This window comes from Sinocyclocheilus grahami, unplaced genomic scaffold (genome assembly GCF_001515645.1).
Source record: "Sinocyclocheilus grahami isolate Dianchi unplaced genomic scaffold, SAMN03320097.WGS_v1.1 scaffold903.1, whole genome shotgun sequence".
Classification (NCBI taxonomy): Eukaryota; Metazoa; Chordata; class Actinopteri; order Cypriniformes; family Cyprinidae; genus Sinocyclocheilus; species Sinocyclocheilus grahami.
The window spans coordinates 256664-281800 of record NW_015506082.1 but is presented as its reverse complement, the minus strand read 5'-3'; the positions used below and the strand labels follow the sequence as shown (position 1 = coordinate 281800).

The 25137-nt window shown below is 38.3% G+C and overlaps 1 protein-coding gene across 1 annotated transcript in view; it reads left to right on the top strand.

Annotated features, from left to right (window-relative positions):
* The first annotated feature begins 1207 nt into the window (after positions 1-1207).
* Positions 1208-25137, top strand: part of LOC107564042 (LIM/homeobox protein LMX-1.2-like) — a 66084-nt gene continuing 42154 nt past the window's right edge. The window contains exons 1-3 of the mRNA XM_016249035.1: positions 1208-1745; positions 1983-2107; positions 3068-3254. Coding sequence (XP_016104521.1) covers positions 2038-2107; positions 3068-3254 — 257 coding nt within the window. The 5' untranslated portion in view covers positions 1208-1745; positions 1983-2037. The remainder of the gene's footprint in view (positions 1746-1982; positions 2108-3067; positions 3255-25137) is intronic.

Here is a 25137-nt window from a genome sequence, read left to right as displayed (position 1 = left end):
ATGTTTTTGTCATTTAAGCAGCTAAGCGATTGTTCGTTGTTTTTAATAAGACAACCAAACATCTAATGGATGGATTTACTGGACTTTACTCTCTTGAATAAATTGGCAAGGTAACACAATAATAAAATGACAAAGAAGCTATACATTTTAATAATGTATAAAAGATTCATCACTTATCTGTTGCATCATTTCATTTGTTCAGATGCGTCCTCTTTTTATTGCTTTATTGGTTTTTTGATGAGAATAGATCTAACCAAAGCGGTCCCTCCGGAACAAAACCACAAAGCTCACTAAATAAAATCTGGGACATTTAACTCATTAGCTCGATTTTGATCTTTTCTGTGTAATCGGCAGCATTATTACTCTATCTCTGCCGTCCTATATGACTGCACAAGGGTTTGCTTTTTATTTCATCGGACTCTGTCAGCCGCTGATGATGGTTATCGACCCTGATCTCCAGGTGCATCGTAGACGAGGGTCAGAAGGTTCGAGTCTTCATAATGGACACAAAAGCACAAAGCATGCGGTGATGCTCCGCTACCTGATATCAAAGCCAGCAGCCTCTGCATGAGAGGAGAGGCCCTCGGAGCAGCCGGAATAAAACCAAAGAGTAACATGCGCTTCAAGGTTTGAAGTGACACCATCTATTTACATCAACAACAATAACAGTAACATTTTACATTACAATAGGCATGTTACAAATTGGATGTTAGTGTGATTAATTACAAAAGAGACAACATCGCGTAATTGCATGCACTGCCACAGATTAAATGCAAACGACATGTTTCCCGTGTATTCACCGTAATCGCACTGTAACAAACAAAACAAAAGTGTAGGCTACTTCTAATGCTACTACTACTACTAATAAAGAATAAAATGAACATTAATACTACATTGTTGTTGTTGTTGTTGTTTTGTTGACAGATACAACTAATTTGCCTTATTTTCCTTTTTTTCCTCCTTTTTTTTTTTTTTTTTGCGTCGTGCGTCTAATTTCGTTAAATTGACGGAAGCAGTTGTTCATTAATGCGCAAATCACGTATTGTCCAAAATGTGGTCAAATGCGTGCCACTGTACTTGTTTTTAAAAAATAGTTTAGGGCTTAAAATGCAACATTTTACATAGTCTGTCAGGCATCAAATTCATGCTTGAAGTGATCAAAACCATGAATATATTTAAATGTATGTATATGTAGACTATAGACTTACTTTCTCTTTCTTTCTTTCTGTTTCTTTCTTTCTTTCTTTAGGCCAAGCTTTTGTCTGAATTAGACTGTGTTTTTAGACTCATTTGTTTCACCACAATTTTTGTAACGTTGTTTACCATCCTTGTGCGCCTCTAGTTTGAGAGGCAATGCGATTTTGAAGGCGGAACACATTTAGTTCCACTCGGCAGAGTGCACGAACACTGGCGCACCAATAGCATCCCTATGTCAGTCAATAGTCTGCAAAGTGACGCGACCAGAAGGGGAGGGTGCTTTCTCACAAGCCTATCTCAGTTTTGAGCTTTCTCAAGCTGCAGGGAGCCGAATGGCGCACTAATTTAAGAGTGAACGTTTAGACATCTCCTTTATGATTTCGTGGAATTTACTAATTTCCTGAAAACTTTTTGCGGGACGAGACGACTTGTGCACGGTGTAGGAAAGGGAGGATCTTCCCTTGCAGCTCGTGACAGCACAACACCGGGATACAAACTTTGCGCTTTGTGCAGAAAACGTCTAGATTGACTCGGCCACTAACTAACAGGTGACTTAGTGCGTGTTTTAAGTTTTATAGTTATGTCTTGTTCTGCTTCTGTGCCAAGGTTTGATCGAGAGCAAATACTAATCCTGCAAGTGCCAATTGCAATGAAAAGTTTTCTTGAGCTGGCCATTTTAGCGGCAAAGCCGTGAGGTTGAGATTTCTGTAATGTTGTGTGCTATAGTTTTGGGATTTGAAGCATGGACAACCCTGACAAATGTGTTGTTGTGGATATTACAACAGGTCCCGAGTCACTAGGACGGCGCTTCCTTGCTGGTAACAGTGGGAATATTTAAAGATGTTGGACGGTATAAAAATCGAAGATCATCCGCTGCGGTCGGGACAGGCTACACTTGGAGTTATGCTGGGTAAATTATTCATCGTCTTCAGTATTATAGCCTTCTAGTGTGAACACGTATTCCTGGAATACGAAAAGATAATTTCTGAGAATTTTATGATGCTGTGTTTATCAAGATGTACGCGATAATTAAACCTGAAACTGTGGCAAGTCAAACTATGCAGACGGCTGGGATGCATCCTCCTGTGTCATGCATTTTACCGGCCGGCCGCATATCTGTCGAATAATCCAGGCGAATTCTCAGAGAAAATAACCCCATTACACAACTGACGTATACAACCTTTTCTTACATTTTATGCGCAACGTAATGCATTTATTTTGATACTCTAGTGTTGTCTTTTTTCTTTTTTTTGACACACACGGTTATACTTATTTCTCATTCACACACTTGTGGCTGCTTCATTCTAACTAATAACTGTAACGTTTAAATACTAACAAATAAAAAATAGGCCTACCGCAAAAAATACACACACACACACACACAAAATAAAAAAACACACACACAAGCAAACAAGCAACAACAAAACACCTGCACAATTCTATTTTTATTATTTATAATGGCTGGCAATTTTTACTCCACCTGTTTTTTGTAGAGTAAATAAACAAAAAGTACAATATTATTTAAGAATCACATTTATGTATTTTTTTTTATGCAGTTTTGGCTGATAGTTTGTGCGTTGTTGAAAATTTGAGCGTAAATAATAATAATAATAATGATGATGATAATAAAATCCTATCGTACACAGGCTACTTTATGTTCGTAAACTGGCAGTAATAGTTCACACGCCATTTGTTGTTGTTTTTTATCACCGTGGCATAGGCCTATCGGTTTATTTAGTAGGCTACAGCCTAATATTACAATTTGATATCATAGCCACTTGTTCAATAGCCCATTTATGTATCCTTATTTAAAAAAACAAAAAATGAGATGAAGTTAGAATGTTATTAAAATGATGCATTTGCTCTCCAGGGACGGAGTGCCATCATCAGGCGGTGTGTGAAGGGTGCCAGCGGCCGATATCCGACCGCTTTCTGATGCGCGTCAACGAGTCTTCATGGCATGAGGAGTGTTTGCAATGCGCCGTGTGTCAACAACCGCTCACCACCAGCTGCTACTTCCGGGAGAGGAAACTTTACTGCAAACACGACTACCAACAGTAAGGGCATGGATTATTTGAATGAAATTATCGGTGTAACACGCACGCAGTGTTTTGCTTGACTTGTTTTTATTCATCTGTGATCAAGCAAAGAAAGGGGCACATTTTTCGTTTTTACGCAATAACGCTCACAGTAGGCTATTTGAGGCGTTGGTGGTATGATTTTGTTGAACTTGTCAATCTTACAATTCTGTTGTTTTTCAATTGAGACGCCAAGTGCACTGTGGTATTGTCGAAGAATCGTCTTTATATTTATTAGGCTTTTATGTGTTATAGCCATAATGAATTTAGTTCAGCTGTCATGTTCTAAACTGTCTTATTTATAAACTGAGACGTCAGTCCTGGATTTAGTGAGTGATAGTTTGGCTTGAATTTTCATTTCAGTTTAAACTGCACTGGATTTTTGATTTTTGATTTTTTTTTTAGCTGTGATATTTTGCAACGCAGTGACAATCAAAATTAAGCGATTTCATTTAATTTAGTCTTTTCTTCGATCAGTCGAGGACGACACAATTATTTGATCACCTGTCGTATAGGCCCATGTCAATTTAACGCATATGGATGCGGGCTGATTCATCTTATTTTTACGTTTAGCCTACGTGTCAATCATAAATGGTCAGAAATTATTTAAGTAAGACAATTTCTTGACTGACTTTAAATTATAAACGAACTGTTTTTTTATCTTTTAAATAACACTATTGTTTTATCTTCTTTTATCTTTTATTTCTTTTTATTTAATTAATTCAAGTTTCCTTTCATTTGTTTATTTAGCTAATTTATTATTATTATTATTATTATACCTAATAATAATTATTGTTGTTGTTATTGAATTTTACAATCGTTCTAGGCCTATTGCAGAATGTTTTTTGATTTAATCAAGGCTTAACCATACCATCATGAACGCACAAACGCTAAAAGTGATGCATAGCCTATAGCCTACAAAATGCCTATTTTTTTAACCCGAATACGGTAGCAAAAAATAAATAAATAAATACCGTAGCAAATCTTCTCAAATCGCACTTCTTATTCCTCAGTTATAAACCGTGTGAAGTCATGGTATGGGATAGTTTGAATGTGCACAGTGGGTGCTGTGCTGATATTCACCCGGTCCTGAAGCTGTGAGTGGACCGCAGGGCGCCTTATGTTGCATGTCTTCTCCCCATGTGTCACTACTTTTGCGAGCTTTTGTGTCAGGGGTTTTGAAATATCCCTCCCTCTCTCATGGTGATAACTGGGAGGTCCCTATCCGACACCATGCAATAATTAAAGGGCCATATCTACTGCCTGACTTTAATAGTCTCCAATTCTTTCAGCTTCAGAGTTAGTGTTAACAAAATTAATTTCATAGCTCTGGTCTTATATTTCATACCCTGGAGACGGCAGCTAGCGCTGAGACAGCCCAAACATGTTTTTAAAAAAAGCTTTTTATTTATGGCATTAGGCTATATTTAGAATATATAGCCTATTTAAATGACTGTTTGTTTACCTGTTATTGGGAAAGATTTCTCACTTTTTTTTTTCTTTGCATCCACCAATTGCAATCTTAACTAGGCTATGTTATGTTTTATAAGGCCTTGTGAATGTCAATCAGGTGTTAGGTTCGTGTAAATCATATTTCCCTGGTCTGATCTCCTTTTGCTTGCATTACAAAACCTGCCATTTCATAAACAGCCGTTTCGTTTCAGCATGCACACCTCTGCTATGGGGTTCCTCTCACACGTAGCTAGCAGTAATATTTGTTTATTTATTTCGCAATGACGGGCCACTTAGTAGATGTAATTTGCACCTTTTTGACTTTTATGACGTTCATTTAGGTTGTACTTGTCAACTCTGCAAAGCGCCCGTGGCACCAAGTTGAAGCCTTTGGCCGTTTCTGGTGGAACTCCTCCTAATGACATACTAGCATCAATTGATTCATGCCCTATAATCATTAGAACCGTAAATCACGACATTGGGCAAACGTTCATATTCACACCTCTCTGTCTGTTATTTACAGCACGAGCTTACCGGCGGGAATTTATAGCTTGTTTTGGATATATTTCACCTCACTGTAGCGCAAGAGTAACTTGGAATAACAGGCTTTCCTTATTAGAGGATTAGCTTTGGAATTACGATCTGCATATAATGTTCTTTAAATTGCTCAGTAGACCTTTGCGTTAGCGCCAATTAAAGACACAGGTTATGGAAATATAATTGTGTTTTCAAGCTATTAGTGAGAATTCTCTTTACTGTATTGGAATTAATTGGAATTGCAGCGGCACTACCATAGATGGAGCCTACACTTTCTTTCTTTCTTTCTTTCTTCTTTCTTTCCTAAAGGTGGCAGAAAAAATATTAAATAACCTCAATTTATTTAAGACTATTGTAAATTGTCTGTCATTTATAAACATTTACAAAGTAGTTTGGACAAACACCTTTTATGATCTTAAAATGACATTTTAAATTCATGGAAGCTAGAAATACTATTTTCTTTTCAGTAAATGTTATTGTAATAGCTTTATATTCATATTTTTAAACATAGCCTACATGTGTATGTATTTTATATATTTATTTTTTAACTGCAAAAGAAAAGAACGATTGTTGCTTCTAATGTTATGAAAATTAGAATAATGCACTTCCTCTAGATTAGAAGTTGTTTTTTGGCAAAGATTTTTTTGTATGTGTGTGAGAGAGATGTTTCTTACTGTTGTATTTAACTTGTTGTGATTTGAATTATTCTCAAACAGACAACAGGATTTCTGCACCATGAGAGGAGTAGGTAATGAGGGTTTCTGTGCACTCAGGGTTTGTGTATAGATAGATAGATAGATAGATAGATAGATAGATAGATAGATAGATAGATAGATATGCCTCAGCTTCTGCCATTCAATTTTACAGTGTTGCTTAACAGAAGTGTATATATTTCTGTATTATTCGAAAGCTGAGTGTTCGAATGTTCTTGTCTGGCCTTAGTGTCAATGGAACCTGGCTCAAGTCTGCTGTTAGTCTTGGTCCAGGGATAATTTGCTTGAAGTAGGAAGTTGTGGATTATCCCCTGATGTGCTGATAGTTCTATTTTAGCACCGTGGGGGCATCCTCCTGCGATGTGTTGTTTTTTAATTAGCTCTGCTTTGTGAGCGGGATGCCGCATTCCCGCTGACAAGAGTGGATTTTGGGCCTGGCAGTGTGTTTTCTACATGACTGGAGCCGTACATCCTCCCAATACACCCTGCCATTGTGTTTTTACCAAGCATGCCTTACTGTCCAGTTTTTGTTTCAATTAAAATAACCTTTAAATCAACATGATGATTTATTAATGATTTGTGATTTTTTTTTAAACTTGTTTTGCTATAGTTGTGTATATATATAAAAATGAAAACAGCTGTGTTTCGATTAACGTGTGAGAAAAGTACTCACATGTTTAGAGAAGAGAGGCGGGTACTAATCCTGCAGCGTTCAGGGGTTTTTGCTTGCCGTGATGAAGGCCCTCGTAGCACTCTGCTCTGGGCTGAGGCCGAGCCTGAGCCAGCCTGTTCCTCTGCAAGGAAGTATTAGGTTTTGTGTCAACATTAGCCCAGCCTCTCCTGGCAGCATTAAAATGATGCAATCATCTGTCATCTCTTGACTAGTGCCACACACCCCCACCACCAGACGTTTAATGCTTTGACCTAACGGGATGTTATTCTAGTGTAGAGGGGAGCGCTAGATGACTGGATTTTGCTTTTAAATTCCCTTTTAGAATAGAATATTTAGTTTTCCCTGTGTGTCTTTTCTCTTTTATGTGTGACTGTTGTTACTCCACATCTGTGATGGTATTTATCAATGGAAAATATGTATGCTATGTCTATATGTTTAATATGCCAGCCAGAGCCAACTTGAAAGGATATTTATTTTGCTATTATAAATACAGTGCTTGCACAAGCTAATATTACTTGAGCTACTCGGTGAATATAAAATTATGAAAATGTCACAACCACTAGTTTTATTTTTTATTGACTTCAAAAAACTTTTTTTTTACTCTAATTTAATGATTTTGAAAAGTTTTTAACTAAAGTGAATTATTAGTCCATTTGATCCAATTATTAATTCTCTTTATCCCATGTATGGTTTATACTTGAAGTTATACATTCATATTTATATTTTTATATTTGTTTTACTATTTAGATAATAATTGCTAAGGATATGCTAACATTTTTTATGGATGTTACTGTAGCATCATATATCTATATAACTCACCTCCTAAAATGTAATGCTAAATTAAATATTTTACAATAATGTATTAAGATATTTCTAATCTATAATTTTAAGCATTGGTCTTGGAATTAGATAATTTATGTCAAGGGTGTAATTTCTTGACCAAAATGAATTGCAGAAATTGCAGCATTGAAGACACACCCGTTTTCATCCATTGGTTGGGCAAACACATAACCCCGCCCCCAAATGCAATTTAAGATCTGTTTCTGTGTTGGACTGGTTGAGATGCTGAGCCACAGTGTTTATTTCAAGGGAATCGACTTACAATTTGGTTTACTTAGTTGCACACATAAACAGATATATCACCCTATGCAAATAAAAAGATTCCTTCTGTTTTAGCATAATATTAAGAAGCCATAAGCACAACATCTCTCCATCATTCCTCTCTAATGTTGCTGTAGGCTCTTTTCTTGTCTCTGTTCCACAGTGTTCTCAACATAGTGATGAAGCTCAGTGTCTCCACAGTGTTATTCCTACATAGGCTTTTCACAGATACACAAGAAAACACTGGCACTTGGATGGCAGGTGGTGCCACGGGGCATGTGGCTCGCCTACGGCTCACTATCACACCCACCTAGCACATTCTACCTGTGCATTAAGATATTATGCAAATGGTTTGTCTCAAAACGAGGATTTTGAGTTTAAACAAAGCGAAAAAATAGAATTTGTAAATGAAAAAAACAACAGCGACATAATCCAGTGATAGAACAATTATTGGTTTCTTTCAAAGTGTCCACATCCTCCAAAATAATCCTGGACTATTAAGCTGTCTTGCGAGAGTGTTTCAACTGTCTTGTCATAGACAAGAAGATTTAAGCTTGGCTCATGTCTTAGATGCAAGTTATGAGGATGATAATCGAATCTCATCTTGGACTTCTCAGACTCTTTCTCTCCCTCTCTTTCTTTTTCATATCCTAATGAGATTACCCTCCCAACCGCCATAGTACTAGACAATTTGAATGACAGGTCTGCTCCGCTATCCAAGGCTATCTTACTAAGCTCTTCGCCGCATTGTCTTGAATGGAGGGACTGACGGAAGCTGTGTGCCCTAATCCTCTTATTTGTGTCAAAGAGAGAAAAGAGGGAAGAATGAGGTGGAATGGGACAGTGCTTTGGAATAGCACCACTGCCACTTCCTCCCTCCGAAACCTCTCTCACAGCCAAGTGAGCATGAGAGGGATCTTATGAGGCTCAGGCTCACAGACAGGCACAGTCACACATGCATTAGGCAGTTTGCGCCCTCCATTTAACCTTTGTTCTGAAAGCATTTTCATAAAGTCCAAAGCTCTTGTTAGTGGAAAAGTCCATAAATATAAAATGTCCAAGTAGCTTTTTGGAATTTCAGCCGGTATTCATGCTCACCCGCATGTGGATTCAGACCTGACTTTCTTTCTTCTGTGGAGCACAAAAGGTATTTTGCAAATGTTCTTTGAAGGACTTTGTTTGGACACCAATGTTCTTTGAAATATCTTCTTTTATGTTCCATAGAGAAAGAAAGTCATGTTTGGAACAACATGAGGTTGAAAAAATGATGACAGAATTTACATTTTGGGGTTGACTATCTCTTTAAATGTCAAAACCTGCCTCACCATATTAGAGCGTTTTAAGGGTCACTTGAAAGAATGACTTTTGCTGCTTCTTGCTGGATGCTTTGTGGTCTTTTGTGCCCACGCAGTTCAGTTCCTTCACGTGGAATAAGCTTTCTCTGGGTCGGACCCTCCTGGAGCTAGAGGTAATCTGTCTTCAGTTGGAGCTCCCACAGATCTTTATTTACTCATTCAACTAGTTGGAAGTCTGTTAGACTCCAGATCAGATACTCTGAAACCAATCTGATTACCTCAACCAGCCAATTACCTTCCTCTTCGCGACCACAGTTCTAAAGCTCCGCATTCTGCATTCTGCATTGTGATATTTCTTCATTTTCATTATAAAGGGAAAGAGAAGAGCAGCCGTTGGAACGTTCTTGAGTGTCGTCATACCACCAAGGTACTTTCAAGAACATTAAACAGAAATGTTGGATAAGTTACTCTGTTCATCAATTGAATTCTTACAGTTTAGCACATTCTGTTATTTGCAGTGAACATGACAGATTGCATTGTGGTTGACAAAAAAAATTTGTGTGGTTGTAACATTAAACAATGTTGACGGAATCGTTAGTTTTGATTTTTTTTTTTATCAAATATTAGCAATCAGTCTCAGTTGTTCTACAAGCAGGACAACTTTATAGCTAAAATAAAACACAAGTTTAAAGTTTAATAGAATTAATGTAAGTGCTTTTATACAATTATAAACTTCATATTTCTGCTTATCCTTCAAAAATTGGCCCCATTAATTTCCATCGTAAATGCCTTATTATAAGCTTCTGTTCAAAACTGTGAAAACCTAGGCTGATTGCTAAAACTGTGAAACTACGTACCTCTTAATTGGTTTGTACATGATTATATAAGTTATATATGGTATGTGTGTTTGTGCTTCATTGGTATATGACAATTAAGTGGCTTCATCCTCTTGTGCATCAAAGTGGGAGTGTTATCACTCAGTGTGTGTATCCGGGACGAAATCCTGAATCCTGAATGCTGCAGTCTAAATATTCCTTATCTCCCTGACTCCCTCCCAGGGTTGAGGGGAAGCTGAAGTAGGAGACAGGTTAAAGTAAACTGAAAAAAACAGCGTTCTTCCCCACCCACGGTCCTGATCTTCTGTCGCTATGGGGATCACTGCTGATCGGCCCATCGCTGACTGGACCAAGGAAAACAAACGTGAGCAGGAGATGGTGGGGATCGTATTTCCATACCTCCTTGGGACTGCGAGCCCCCCACAAGCAGCTAAAATGATTTGTGCTGGAGGTCAAAAGACCCATGGTGGCTTCAAAAAGTGGAGAGTGGAAATATTTGGATGTTAGACGGTGTCAATAGAAGGCACAGTGATGGAGAATGGAGTGAAAGAAGGAGAGACAGGGGAAAAAATTTAATAAGCAGCTAACTGGATTGCAGATGTTTAAAAATGTTAATATTCTTCTGTCAGACAATTCAGTTAAACACAAAGCCACAGCAGTGTAAACACAATTGGCTTTAATTTTATAGTCATAGAAATTAAAGGAATATTCCGGGTTCAATGCAAGTTAAGATCGATCAACAGCACTTGTGGCACAGTGTTGATTACTACAAAGCCGTCTGTCCCTCCTTTTCTTAAAAAAATAAATGAATGAATAAATAAATAAATAATACTATCCAGTTTACAGTGAGTCACACAAGAGTAGTCAATGGGACAAATGCATACATTTAAATCTAAAACAACCATAATGATGACAAAAAGAACTTTACAGCTTAAATAAAATACAAGATTAAGCAATAATTAATGTAAGTGCTTTTCTAAAATTATAAGCTTCACATTTCTACTTTTAAATCATTCAAAAATTGACAGCTTTAACTTCCATTGTAAATACCTCATTGTAACCTTGATTGTTGCTTTTGTAAATAAAACAAAAGACAAGTCAAGTCAAGTAAAAAAAGACAAGTCACAAAAGTTTTGTGGCGATCATCATAATGCTGTCAATGGAACTTCCATTGAATTCAGAATATTATTTTAATAGAAACAGAACAGATCTTATTTTTTATTTTAGAGAAGGTTTCAACCGAGATCTTTGTGATGTCATCTTTAGGTCAGGTCTCATCTCTTTAGGTCAGGTCTCTTTTTTCACAAAGGGATGCCATCTTTGTAAGACAAAAAAAAATTATAATCCAGAAAATACGATACTGATCGTCTGTGCCTTTTTCCTCCTTTCTCTCCCCCTCTCTGCTGTATTTCCATGTCTCTCCTGGCTGGATGCTAATATTTCTCTGAAAAGAGCCACAATACATCTTCCTGGGAATTTCCACCACTCGCAAGTGCAGCAAAATGATCTGCTAGTCTAAAAAAAAAGAGGGATGAGGGAATGAAATATTGAGGATTTCTGAAAATCGAATAAAGGACAATGATTTATTCCATAGTGCCATTTTAATGAAGACTCATGTGTCTTTGTTTACATACGAGCGACACCAGAAAACCTAAAATATTGGCTGATCGATATTGAGATATTACACGTTCTTTGTTTTTCTGTCAAACAATGCATCCTCTTTATCCTGTTTTACCTTGTGAATGCTGTTGTTTTGATAGTACACTTTTTACCAGTCCTCTCTATGCCCATCCTTTTTGGCAGGATTCATATCCACAAACACAAAAATGCAGTTCAGACATAATAGTGTTTCAAACAAACTTTGAACCTTAGAATTGCTTATTCAGCGGTAAGGACTGAATGAGAAGCAAAGCTAAACTCACTTGAGTCACATATGGAAAATAGATAGACCTGACTTATGCATATTTCGCCCCTAAAATAGTCAAACATTTCTGTTATGGCCTCAAACATGTTCTCCATCTCAGACCAATCCATCTCTTCTCCTGGCTTCCCTGCTTCTGTTGTTTTTTTCTTTGGAGTGAGTAAGGCCATTCCCCCCTCCTGAGGTGGGCGTCTGTCTGTTGTCAGGCGTGAGGAGCGGCCCCTGCCCCTGCAGTTAGCAGGGGGAAAGCGATCCTGACCCCCGGCCCAGAACATGAAACCAGAGTCGGTGTGTGGCGCTTGGTGCTCAGCTGGAGAGGCGGCAGAGCCCTGACCTCCAGCTCCACATCACACCGTGCGCCAGACTCTTCTCTGCCCTCCTTCTTCAGCTCTGTAGTGGTGGGACACGGTGCCAAACCACCTGATGGCAAAGCCTGAACGCCTCACGTACCCAAACACATCTCTGTCTGTAAGATAAACAGTCTGCTGCAATCCAAACAGTTTGCTGTCACATTCATCCTTGTTTGCATAAGTACTCTTTACAAGAGTTAAAAGGATTAAAAGTGAGCGTTATGCTATAAATGTCTAAAATAATACACAAATTAAAATATTTAATGGAATAAAAGAAGACTGTATTAAAGTACAAAAACTATACTAGACTTTTTATTTGGCTAATGTCCTTTCTTGGATTGGTGTTTTAATTTTACTGATAAATTCTTGTCTTGAGGTGGATACTTAAATACAGACATGAGAAACATTTTCCCTGTCAGCACGTCTGTCGTTTTGTTCTGAACTAGCAATATCGATTCTCGGATGAATCAGTTCTTTGAGTCTGTTTTTTTTCTGAGTGAATAGGACAAACTGATTGGCAAAACTGTATGAATCGGTTCACGATTCAGTCTGAATTAGTCAGACAATCGTTTGGTGCAGCTTTCACTCAGTAAAACAATGCAATGCTCAAAACATGGAAACAAAGAAAAAAAACATTGGATTAAGTGGAATATTTATCTACAATCCATTGGAAATGCTCTCATTTTGCAGCATCGAAGAAGGTCTTTAGGAGGTTCAACACCAGCATGTGAAAATTGTGAACGACTGTGTTCAGTTGAAGACTCTTTGAACGAAACAGTGATTTATGAAATCATTCAAAATAAATGCACTTGAGATTTTGGACATGTACTGTATAAATACTATGGTGCAAGGAATACCATAATGATCAATACCATGATGTTTATTTCAAAACACCATGGCAATAACATTTAATTCCATCATTGTACCATGGTACTGCTACAAAAGGATATGTTTTTGAAAGGTAATTTTGAATTAGGGCAGTGTCACGTGAATAGTTTTTTTTTTTTTTTAGAAAAAACAGTGTGTACAGTAACTCTAAACCATTTTTATTTTGCTGTTTTATGTTCTGCTCTGATATTTCGTCATTTCTTACCTCTTCTCTCTTTCTTTTAATCAGTGTGATATGTTTTACCTATCAGCAGAAGCACCAGTTAAGTCAACGGGAGTCAACAAAAAAGTCCTTAAAATAAAAAAAATTGTGCATTTGTTTAAAATTTGCATTTAGCGGGGTTTTTTTTTTTTTTGCGTCATGTGTTTTGATATATCAGAATAGACTTGCAACACATTTCTGGATCACAAATCACCACTTGAGAATAATTGGTAAGGTGCTTTCCCAACCAATCTACATACTATTAACAAAGCAAAATCAAAGCAAGGACAGAAATGTATCATAGCTTTCAAAAGAGAGCCCTGCAAACTTACCGTCCATAACGTTGAACCCAGTGATGTAAGCGGAGAAGAACAAATGATCTGCTCTGAAGTGTTAAGTGCTTTAGTGTTATGATATCAAATAGAGCATGAAGGCTTGGACAGAGGTTTATGATTTCACTTCTCTATCCCTTTCATTGCTCTTTCCTGTCGTTATTTCCCAGTCTCAGAGCAGCTGTCTGTCACTCACAAGTGGGCTGTATTTGCATACAGTTGCTGAGTGCGGCATGTGATGAACAAGAGTGGATACGCTCACAGTAAACCAGTAAATCTCAACTGGTTTTTCTTTGGGATGCTGATTTGTGGCAAATTTTGACTGGTTTTATATCATTTGTGAAAAATGTCATATAGACATTTAAACCCTCTTTATTGTTCTGTCATCGCTATATATGATTTCATAGTTGGTTGCAGTTTATTATTTACATTTAGCATATTTTTTTCCTCCTGTTGTTCGCAACAAACCTACAACCTAATTTTGAAAAATACTGCCATGCGATGCTCACACACGCACACATGATGCTCCGTAAGAAACCTCTCAGTGGTGTGGTGGTGTGGGTGTTTGCCTTTTTAACAAAGTGACTGCACGTGGTGGTGTATTTGTTTCGTGGTCTTCAAGTAGAGCCGATGTTTCAGTATCTGACAGGCTGCAGAGCTTTTGAAGAGCTGATGTTCAGTTTATTCGCAGTGGAAGGGCAGCTGCTGTATCCTCTCAACATTTTGGCCTGATCCACCAGTTACACGCTTGCAGGCACGCACATACGCACAGCACATCTGCATCCCACATGCTTAGATACACGCGTACACATGTTGTCGGATTTGAGACTATAATCAGATTAATTGGTCCATCTTTCCTTGGAAACCGAACATGCATTGTACGTTAAAACATTTTTTTTACAAGTGCCGTATTGATGTAACATTAACCAGAAGCCGTGCTTGGAGTGTGGGGTCAGAGGGAGACTTGAGGGCCCCTGACATGACATCCTAATGCAATAAAGACTGCAGAAAGAGAGCGAATGCAAGAGAACCCTCTCAGCATTAGCTATTAAGAGAGAAGAATGATTCCTTTTCTCTGTACTGTGCTCACAAATTATACCCCTAAAAGCGCTTTCTACCTTTTTTGTTTTTAAAAATGTTAACTTTTACCTCAGATGTTATGTCTCCCCATTTGAGAAACATGAGTAAAAATCAGTCATGGCCCCATGAGGGAACCCGAACATTAGTTGAAGTGTGTTTCTAATCCTTATTAACATTCTCCAAAGTCATGCATGAAATATGTTTTGTGCCACACTACGCACCATGTGTTTTTCTTTTTCTCCCCAAGTATTTTTCAAACAGAGATCCACTACACACACTGCTGTGCATTATTTTATTATAGGGTTGAAGCTCACCGCAAGCCCTGAGAGTTTAAGAGAAGGAAAAACTGGCCTTGATTTTCCACTATGGTTTCGTTCGCTTTGTCCCAGTGCTTCCTTCTGCTCGATTGTTATTTCGTAGTGATGTCATCAGTGCAGGTATAACATGACGTTTTGTTTCTGTTCACAAACAGTCTGCTGTTCAGACAGGCCTTGCATTATTCCAGCGCATGTTTTCTCGATACCGACTTCTCCAATTTCTCTGTGGCTGTATTTCTCTCTGTCAGGTTTTTAAGTCTCCCAAACTAACATATCAAACTCCAGGGAGAGATGTATGATCAATCAAAAGACTCAAACATCATTATTTTTTGAGAACTCCAGGTATCTCCCACCCATGTGGGGTTTTTTCCCCTCCGTGGGAGACATGCGAGCAGCTGCGAAGAAACTCTTTTGCCAGCCATCGGATGAACCTCAGCAGACATTCGTCAAGGATTATGAGAGAAGTTTTTCTGTTTTTCATAATTGAAATGTTACGTCCTTCTGACCAGTGAGAGAAAGACAAACGAGCAGCTTGAGAGCCAAACAGGAAGAGTTTGTGGACTCTTGGCCCGGAGTTCATAAAGTGTATCTGAAAAACACCTCTAGTTGTGCAGAATTTGAAGATGTGGTCTTTTAGTTCCATGTTGTACATAATGAGCTGAGAGCTGCGAGGAAGGAAGCAATGAAAAGGGGGAGAGAGAAATACGGTGAGCGGTTTCTGAAGGCAACATTAACCCAGGGTTCTGTAGTATTAAAAGAGATTTACACACCAATGTTTTAAAGCAGTTTTCTTTAGCTCACCAGCTCCTCTTTTACAGATATTTCAAGGAAGCTATAAAAGTGAACCGACAACTGGAGTAGAATCCCTGACGCAGCATTGGAGATCGGCCCTCAAGCCATACTGCATCTGAGACTTGACAACTATTGAGGCCCTTGGGTTTGAGTTCAACCGCAGTTGGTGAAAGTCAGAGCAAGATAAATAAGTAAGCGAGTGCTCTAAGGTTTCACGTGACTTCGTTAGGATATGTTTTTGCCTGCATTCGGTGAAGACTAGGATTGTATAACCTGTGATTGTGCTCCTCGTGATACCTATTCTTCTATTTTTCTGTGGAGGGCCCTGTTTGTGACCAAATGCAGCGGTGTTGTTTCCCATGCGGTTCTTTTGATGCATGGGGTCTGCATGGTCCAGAATGCCTCTGCTCTGTGTCAGATGTCATACTCCCTTCTGGGCTGACCAACAGGCTCTCTTTGCACCCTGATGTGCCCATAACATTTAACGGTGCTTTGGCAACCCTAAATGGAAACTCTTACTTGGCCTCCGCAATCAGTGTTCATTTCATCTCTGGTTGCATTTGTATTTCTGTTTCCTTCGTTATTATTTAATTAGTTATTTAACCCTGAGTCTTTGATATCTGTGAGGACGAAGACCTCAATGGAAAATTGATGGAGAAACCTACGTCTTCTCACAGGGGTGCACGAAGGAGCAGTAATTTGTCCAGAGGTTTAGTAGGTGTCTTTTGATGGTTACATAAGAGCAAAATGGCAGTATTTGCATGTTTTTCTGGGTGTATATCATTCTTGAGGACCTCTAAACAGAGGTGATGCTGAGCTTTAGACTAACGATCCTAGATAAATTAATTGGACTAACAATCCAAGATAAATTTGCAAAATCCATACTGGGACAATCTGTCTTTCTTAATTCTACGGCACACAAAAGAAGATATTTTGAAGCATATCTCTGTGTTTTTGTTCATACGATAAAAGACAGTGGGGTCAAGTGTTGCTTTGGACCATTTCGACTTTCATTGTGTGGACAAAAACAGTTAAAACATTCTCTTGAAAAAAAATAATGAATAAATTGTCACTTTAAACACTAGAATACATTTTTAACACTAGATTCTCATTCCACTTAGGAAAGGTGTAAATTTAACAGCTATAAACAGTCATGAAATGGGATTTAGAGTGTTTCAAGAACTTTTATCTCAATAATGTCCTACATGTACAATTCCCCCATTACCTATAAATCAGTACCATGTCACTATTAGTCATTGGTATTTTAATGATTATGCTTGTATCTTGATTATATTCCAGAGTACTTTATGTTGGGATGTGGACATCAGAGACTGATTTCTGTAATGTGCACAATTCTTTATCTTGGTTTTCGTGTCTCGGCTGTCCTCCTCGAGATGGACACTCACCCTGTGGCGGCAAACCACCAGAGGCCTGTAGGTAATTGCACAAGTGGTTGATATTTCAAAGCCTGTGCTCACTCGCTGTCCTCCAAATGCGTTTAGGTGCTAGACTGGGAGCTTGTACCGTATTCTTCAGATATTTCAGATAGAAAGAGATGTAATTTTCCAGTGGTTGCATGAGAGTAGATGTCCGTTTCATCCTTGAGATTTGTGATTCTGGGGACATCCATGCAGATGCATTGCATCAAGCCCAGGATGCACTAAAAGTGTCATTCGCACGTAGCTGTTTATGTGGAAGGTTCATAAGACCCACAGGATCAAAGAAAAGCAGGGAAAAAAACGGCATAGAAGGGAACAGGAAAAATAAATAGAGAGGGCATGTTTTTCTTACTCTTTATTTTTTCATTGTCAACACTGTTAATCATGTTAGCATCAGCTTTACAGCTCCTCCCACGGGGGGGCTCATGCGGTGGAGAGTTGCCCGTTATTTTAATTTGTTATTTTTATTACCATAAAGAAAAATAAAACTGAGAAAATGCAAAACAGACCTTTTAAACATAAGAACAATGGCAGTTAAAAATGATCAAGAAAATGTCACACCACAGACCTATATCCTATTTCTGAATATTTTTTTATTGCATTGTAACAATTTGTTCTCTGAAAGGCCAGTGAGCAAATGAAGATCATACTTGACAGTTGCTTATTTCTTTCCTATATTCACCATCCCATTTGTTTATTTTTCAGGTTTGCTTTGCATGGAAACATTCATCAATCTGCTGTATAAATTATACGATGTGTGTCAGGCAAGTTTTTGCAATAAATCCAATCCTTTCGTGTTCAGCAAATCTTAATTGACCTGATTGCCACACATATCTGTTCTCCAACTATGAAAACATAGCTGTTTGTTTATATTACCATTGCATATCCCAATACATTTATTACCACTTTCAAAGCCAGTAAACTGATTCCCATCTGAAGCAACACATTGGTTTTTGGGACTACGCAGGATCGGGCGAAACTACAAGGGATGATTCTCTGATTTATTTACGGCCACACAGACCTCAGAAATGTGTGGTAGGGAATCCGCAAGCGCATTTCACCCCTATAATCAGAATTTATATGCCAGTGGGGTCGCGAGCGATTTGTTTTGGCTGTCCGTTAGAGTGCAAACACGTGCGAATGAAGAGGCTGGTGCAGACGGAAGGGGCGAATGGCCTCGGAAACCTCTGGTTCCTGTCTCTCACTTCATCTGTTTTACTCTCTTCAAGTTTTAGTTGGGAGTTATTGCTCGTGAGATAAGTGTGGGGATAAGCGCACTGTGATCTATGAGGTGCTTGGACATCGCCAGTGCCGTGCAGTAACAGAATGTGTTTGGGGTCTTGGGCTTGACCCCTGCTCTACTCCTCTTGCCCTCTGAAGATGTCTCCTAATCTCCTGCTAATTTATTAATTCCCCGTCCCCTTCTCTTATGAATTAAAACAGATTGTATTGTTAACTTTTGCATTGTTCTGTAACTTTTGATTTCAAACACTTTCGTTAAGCATTACCTGCACTCGTTACCTGAACCATTTTGGGTTCCCCAAAGAACCTTTCAGTGAACAATTTTTAAAAGAACCTTTTTATCTTAGTGTGAAGGATATTTCAATAATCTGAAGAACCTTTTCCCATTGTAAATAACCTTTTATGCAATGGAAATGTTTGACATCTATGGTTCCAAAAAGAACCTTTAGCATCCATGAAACCTTTCCATGGCAGAGAAGTTTCTTTAAAGTGTAAAAAGGTTCTTTAGATTATTCAAATGTTTTTCACACTAAGGCAAAAGGGGTTCTTTCAAGAACTGTTCACTGAAAGGTTTTTTGGGGAACCAAAATGGTTCTATGGAATTGCTTTTGGAACCTTTATTTTTAAGAGTGTGAGAAATGTTTACAGATATGAGATATGTTTTTAGGGGTATCTCTCATGCCAGTGATGGTGCACATAGGGTGACATTCCAGCCCTAGCCATGTTAATGCTCAGCCTAAGGGGGGTATTAAGGAATGTGATGGCTTTGAAACTATCCCCTCTTTCTCCTTAGCTTTCTCTCCCTTGCTTTTTCTGGTCTCCCAGCGTTCGCCTTGATCCCCCCTTCCTCCTTTTTTCTTCTCCCCCTCATTATTTATGGCCATACCCATCCTTCACCTGTGAATAGATGGTGAGGATGAAAGATTACTTCTCTTGAGGCGTGCCTGACTGTTGTTTCACATGGATTAATGGGGCTAGGAGTGCTTTCCCTAAGCACAAAGAGACAAATTTGAGCATTAAATTAGACAACTCTTACATGCCAAAAGTGTTTGCTCATTGGACAATCGCCAACTTGATTCCAGAGCCCGTCAGAGTAAATCACCTCACTGATGAACGCTAATCCTGTAAGCAAGCATAAGTACGCTAAGATTCTAAACTTGTTATATTCTTTTAAGCTAAAGTAAATCTTGCTTCGGGCAGTATATTTACAGACTGCAGGAATATGCTGTGATGTTTCATGGGTAGTTATAAAAACTGTGGGGTTTTTTTCCCTTGAAGTTTAATGTTGAAGCTTAATGTTGGATGTAATTCACTCACACCAACATGACATTCTGATATGTTGTGACGTGCAGTTGTGATTGTTCATTTACTGTAACTATCAGCACTTTTTTGAGAAGCCTGTGAAATGACTGTGAGCACAGTTTTATTGTGCTGATGTATTGAAACACCAAGTTGAAACACGACATATCACATATTGAAGGGCTTGTCCTTTTTTTGTTTAAATAGTCAATATCCTTAAGTGTGTATGTCAGCAGTGAACCATTATTTGCCACTTGGCTTCGGAGGGACAGACATTCTCAATCTACAGCATTTTATTAGACAAACAATTTGGAAGGTTAGGTGAGTGCAAGATGAGTCATCAATATGTTTGGTCTTTTCTTTATTGAAGAGACAATATGTATATTATAAATGTGTATATCTGCTAAAAAATAAAATTTTCAAACTTTTAAAGTTTTCCTGAATTTAAAATAGTGTATATATTAGTGATGCACTGATGTTAAAACTGTCCAATACAATAAGCTGATAATTATTAAAAATAGAAGACTAAAAAATAAAACACACAACAACAAAAAATACATTTAAATGTTACAAATCCATTTAGGCATCACTGCATTGTATGTACAGTATGAAAAATGGACATTCATTTTCAGTGTTTTCAAACTGTTAGTGAACATTAGTTGACAAAGGTTAAGTTAAAAAAAAAAAACTATACTGATAAATGAAAAATCTCCAACCAATGATACCAATATATCATGCATCACTAATATAGGTGACCTCAACAGATGTAAAATGTTAAACATATTCACTAATGTTTACAATTACAAAGTTATGAGTGTACTGTAACCACAGTGGCAGTTTTCCTTTGAGACTTGACATCCTTCAGTAGTACAGGTGCCTTCAAAACTCACCACTCAATCCACTTGAGCATACATTTACATACACGTAGAGACAAACAGCGACACAGTTTCCTGTTCGGAGCCTTTCAACACAGCTCACTGCACATTAATCATCAGATCATGTTGTGATCAATCTTTGGGACCGCGGGCCACTTTTAGCCACGTCTGCGTCTCAGGACCCCTGTGCTGACTCCTTCAGTGCCTGTACCTGTTCCTCCATTATTAGCTCTGGATCTAGAGAGTGTGGCTGCTGTCTCCTCCTCCCCCCTCAGGGAGAGCCATAGCTGGGCTGTGAGATGAAGTCGGGTAGGGGTGGTGGGGAAAGGAGTGCTGGCTGTGCTGTAATTACTCCATTGATATTCCTTCCACAATAACGCTGTCACTGCTCATTTGCATAAGTGCTTCTCCGTTCTCGCGGGAGCAGATGAGCACAGAAAGAGAAGGAGAAACCTGGAGGAGTTTGGTTTTCAGTTCAGATTAACGGGTTTGGCTCGTGCCTCATCTGTCCTGATCTATCCCCCTAGAAATACACAGATATGGTGTGGGCAGTAGTCGAATGCTAGAGGAGGGACAGGAGATTGTCCCTCGAGTTGGACCATCAGTGTCAGGATGCTGATATGATTAAAAAACACATCCAAGGTGATGGTCCTAGAGAGGTCTGTCTTGGTGCAACACAACTGAGGGATGACAGTTGAGATCACATGGCTTTATTGAAATTCTGATGTATTATTTCAGGAAACTCAACTGAAGTATATGAGTGGTTCACATACTTTTTGTTTTGTGTTTTGAAAGTTGGACTCTCTCACTCTAATACCACTCTATCATGATCATAACGGGTAACAGCCCATAATGCAATTGCATGTCTACAAGAATTCACCACAGTGTGGTGTTAATGTATTATTAGTCAACCTAGTCTCAAAAAAGTCTTCATAATTCATGTGAGATGTCGAAATCTTTTTTTTTGGTTTGTTTTTTAAACATACAACCCCAACCTAAGCCTAGCCAAGATCTAAATAAATAATGCCTTTGCCATCTTGTACAAATTAGTACAAGTTTTCAAGCAGTTTGTATAAAAGAGAGATGGAAATAGTAGAATATTACACTGTACAAATTATTTCTCAAACTTGGAAATAAAACAAATATTTACAAGAAAATAATATTTAAGTATTTCTTTTAATTGTGTTTAACTCAGTGTGTTACTTGCCATTTCTTTGCAATTAATTTTGTGTGAAATTCTGATTTTGTGTGAAATTCTAATTCTGAGTGAAAATTATTTCTATCCCAATGTTCTCTTCAGTGTATTGAACAGATAAAAAGTCAATAATTCAAAAATAACATATTTAGGGAAAATTAATTTAAAAATATGAGAAAAATATAGCAAAAAACTGAATACAACTCTCAGATCAACTATAGCCCATTGCAACTGTACAGAAATTGCACAAACATGATTTCACTTGTGTATATAAATTATGTTGAAAGGACTACAATATAGTTGTAACAGAGCACAAATGTTAAAGTGAACTCAAAGCTGTGTTCCTCTATTCAGCGAGTGAGAAAGCCTGGAGTGGAGCTGTAGCTCAGTGATCACAGAATGTTTGAGTGTGGAGGCAAATTGCCATCACTCCATTCTGTTCACATACTGGAAACCCAACCAATCACTGCTGGTATGATCAAATACATTTTTTAAACAATATCTCATATGGTTAACAAATCTGTTTATTTAACCCTGAATATAAGACCTTGTATTGCAGCCATCATAAACATCTGCTTTGCCAAAATGGTTCCCGGTTTCTTTGACGGTGTGCATCCATCCAGTCACAGAGTGCACGCTGGGTAGATTTTGTGGATGTGTGCGCCCATGACAGGTCCTCCATCTTGGTAGCGGGAGGTGTTCGGAGCCTTTATTTAATGTCACTGATCTTCGCCTCAGTGCTGGCGTGATGAGCATCGGTCATTGGCTGTTTCTCCTCTATTGCTTTTTCTGAGCAGGCTGAGGCCTCCGCTCTCTCCCCTCGGAGTCAGGCCCTCAGGCTCCACATCATTTATTGCTGTCAAGAGTGAGGGAAGGAAAAAAGATGGGGTGATGAGTAGAGAGTGCGAGAGACGGAGAGAGAGAGAGCGAGAAGGAGAGGCAAAACAGGAGAAAGTAGCGATTCCAAGGGGGATGCGCAGAAGCGAAACACGGGCGATTTAGTTAAATCTCAGCTGTTGAATATTTAATGGAGCCTGCAGTGTTTATTTAGTTAGCCTGTCGATTTTTAGCACACTGTCAATAGCAGGCTCGCACGTCGGTCCCTGATGATCTTTAGTGTCTTCACTCCCTGGGGTCCAGACGCTAAACACAATTATGGATTTTTTCCCCCTCCCTCTCCCTTTTCTCTCTCTCTCCCCCACCACCGCAATGTGTTTGATATTTTTACTGATCTAATTTGCAATCTGGTAGTTTATTGTTTGGCATTTTAGTGGCGCTCAAGTGGCGAAGCAAATTCGATTTCTGCTCATAATTCTTTATAATGTCATTAATGCTGTTAGCGCACAGGCGCAGGTCTTAAATAAAAAAAATACGCTGAGAATCTGTCCGCGGATGCGCACATTCCTGCTTTTATTGTCTCTCCTCCCACTTTCATTTCACTCATTCGGTTTTTAATTAAAAATCCTTGCTGTGGTTTTCTGTCATTGTGAAATATGAAATTATAGTTGTATTGTATTTCAGAGGAAGAAACAGGAAGCTAAGCCTCCACCAGGATGTATAGCAACATCTCACAGACAGACAAATTGGGAAAAACATCACGTAAGGAACATAAATAAATAAAATTATTGAATGAATACCATGAGGGGAAAAACTGCTACTTTTTTTTGTTTTGAAAGTTATTGTTAAAATAAAAGAGGGAATTATTCAAGCTACTGTTAGGATTTGCATCAAAACAAGGTTACTTCAGCATTGAATCTCAGAACATTCTTCGAACGTTAACATTTTTAGCCGCTTGTTTGTTGGTTCTTGCCGTTTTTATTCTGAAATGTACATTAATCTTCACATTTAAGTGTCCTATACAAGCCACGCTATAGACGTGCTTGAGCGCTAGCTGATGGGGAGCACGCGGCAGGTTAATAGTGATGGTGTGCCGTGTGCTAATGGTGATGGTGTGCAGCTCTTGTGAGGGATCTATTTGCTGATGATGGATGAGCGGTAAGCCACCCAAGGCCTGCGATTTTCCACACTCAAGAGTCTGTCAGCTTTTTAAGTGGACGAGCACAATTAGCGCTGAAACCAGAGCGCCGGCTAATCTGATGGCATGCTTGACAAACAGAGAGGTAGAGAGAGGGGTAAAAAAGAAATGTGCTCTTTGCAACCAACCTGAAAAGAGATTAGAGCAATGGTTCCTGTCTACTGTGAGTGAGAATGCCAGGGATGGATAAGCATAATTGGGTGTTTCTTCAACTATGGGCACTTTTATGTTCCCAGGGATGATTTTTATTGAAACTGCTAATTAACAGATTTCAGATTCTATTTTTCCCCTTTTTTGTTATTTTAGTGTTACCTTTAAACTTTTTACTATGCTTTCAACATTTCATTTGACTTTTTTTAAATGACAGATTTCAGATAATGCTTTCATGCATTCTTTTCAAATGCCATTTACACACACACACATATAATTATTGTAAAACATGTAATGTACACACATACAGTATACAGTGTCACTGAAGTGCTTGAGGTGAAATATAAGATGTTAAAATTACAGATTAGAATTTCCAAGACAAGAAAATTACAGATTTTATTGTTTTACCCTTGTTGCAGAGCTAGAATTTCTAAAAACATTCAAATTAATCATAAAAATTTATTACATGTATATAAAATCATTACACTTTCCGTACCCACTATATATATATATATATATATATATATATGTATACACACATTTTTATATTTATATATATGTACATATATTTATATACATTTTTAACTTGTAATGTTTTATCTATAATATTATATGTAATTGTTTGAGCTTAAATTTTGCAGCTTGAGCTTAAATGTTGCCATAGAGTTTAAAAGTTGTGTTTTGAGAGTGTTTATTTCATGAAAGTCCACGGGTTCAAAAGTGCCCCTAGTTAAAGAAATAGTCTCTGCTTCTGTTGTGGTAGCATCATACGTCATTGCACAGAAACGGTACATACATTTTGTGTTTTGTAAACAGTCAAAAATATTACAAATACAGGTCAAGGCTGGCAGTCGAACAACAGTGTATGAGTATGGGGGTGTGTGTGTGTGTGTGCACAAGATTCCCAGGATGTCAAGGCAGTGCAGACAAGGGACCTATCATGTGTGGGGTGATCTCTCGGGCACGTCACAGCAGCTCAAGTGTGTTTCTCAAACAAACTGGCTACACATCAAAGAAGGGCAACACCCTAGCCTGTCAGGGGTGTGTGTGTGTGTGTGTGTGTGTATGTGTGACTTAACCTGTTTTCACCTGAAACATACCTGCCATCGCTGGAGGGATTACCCAGCTGTAATTGAAG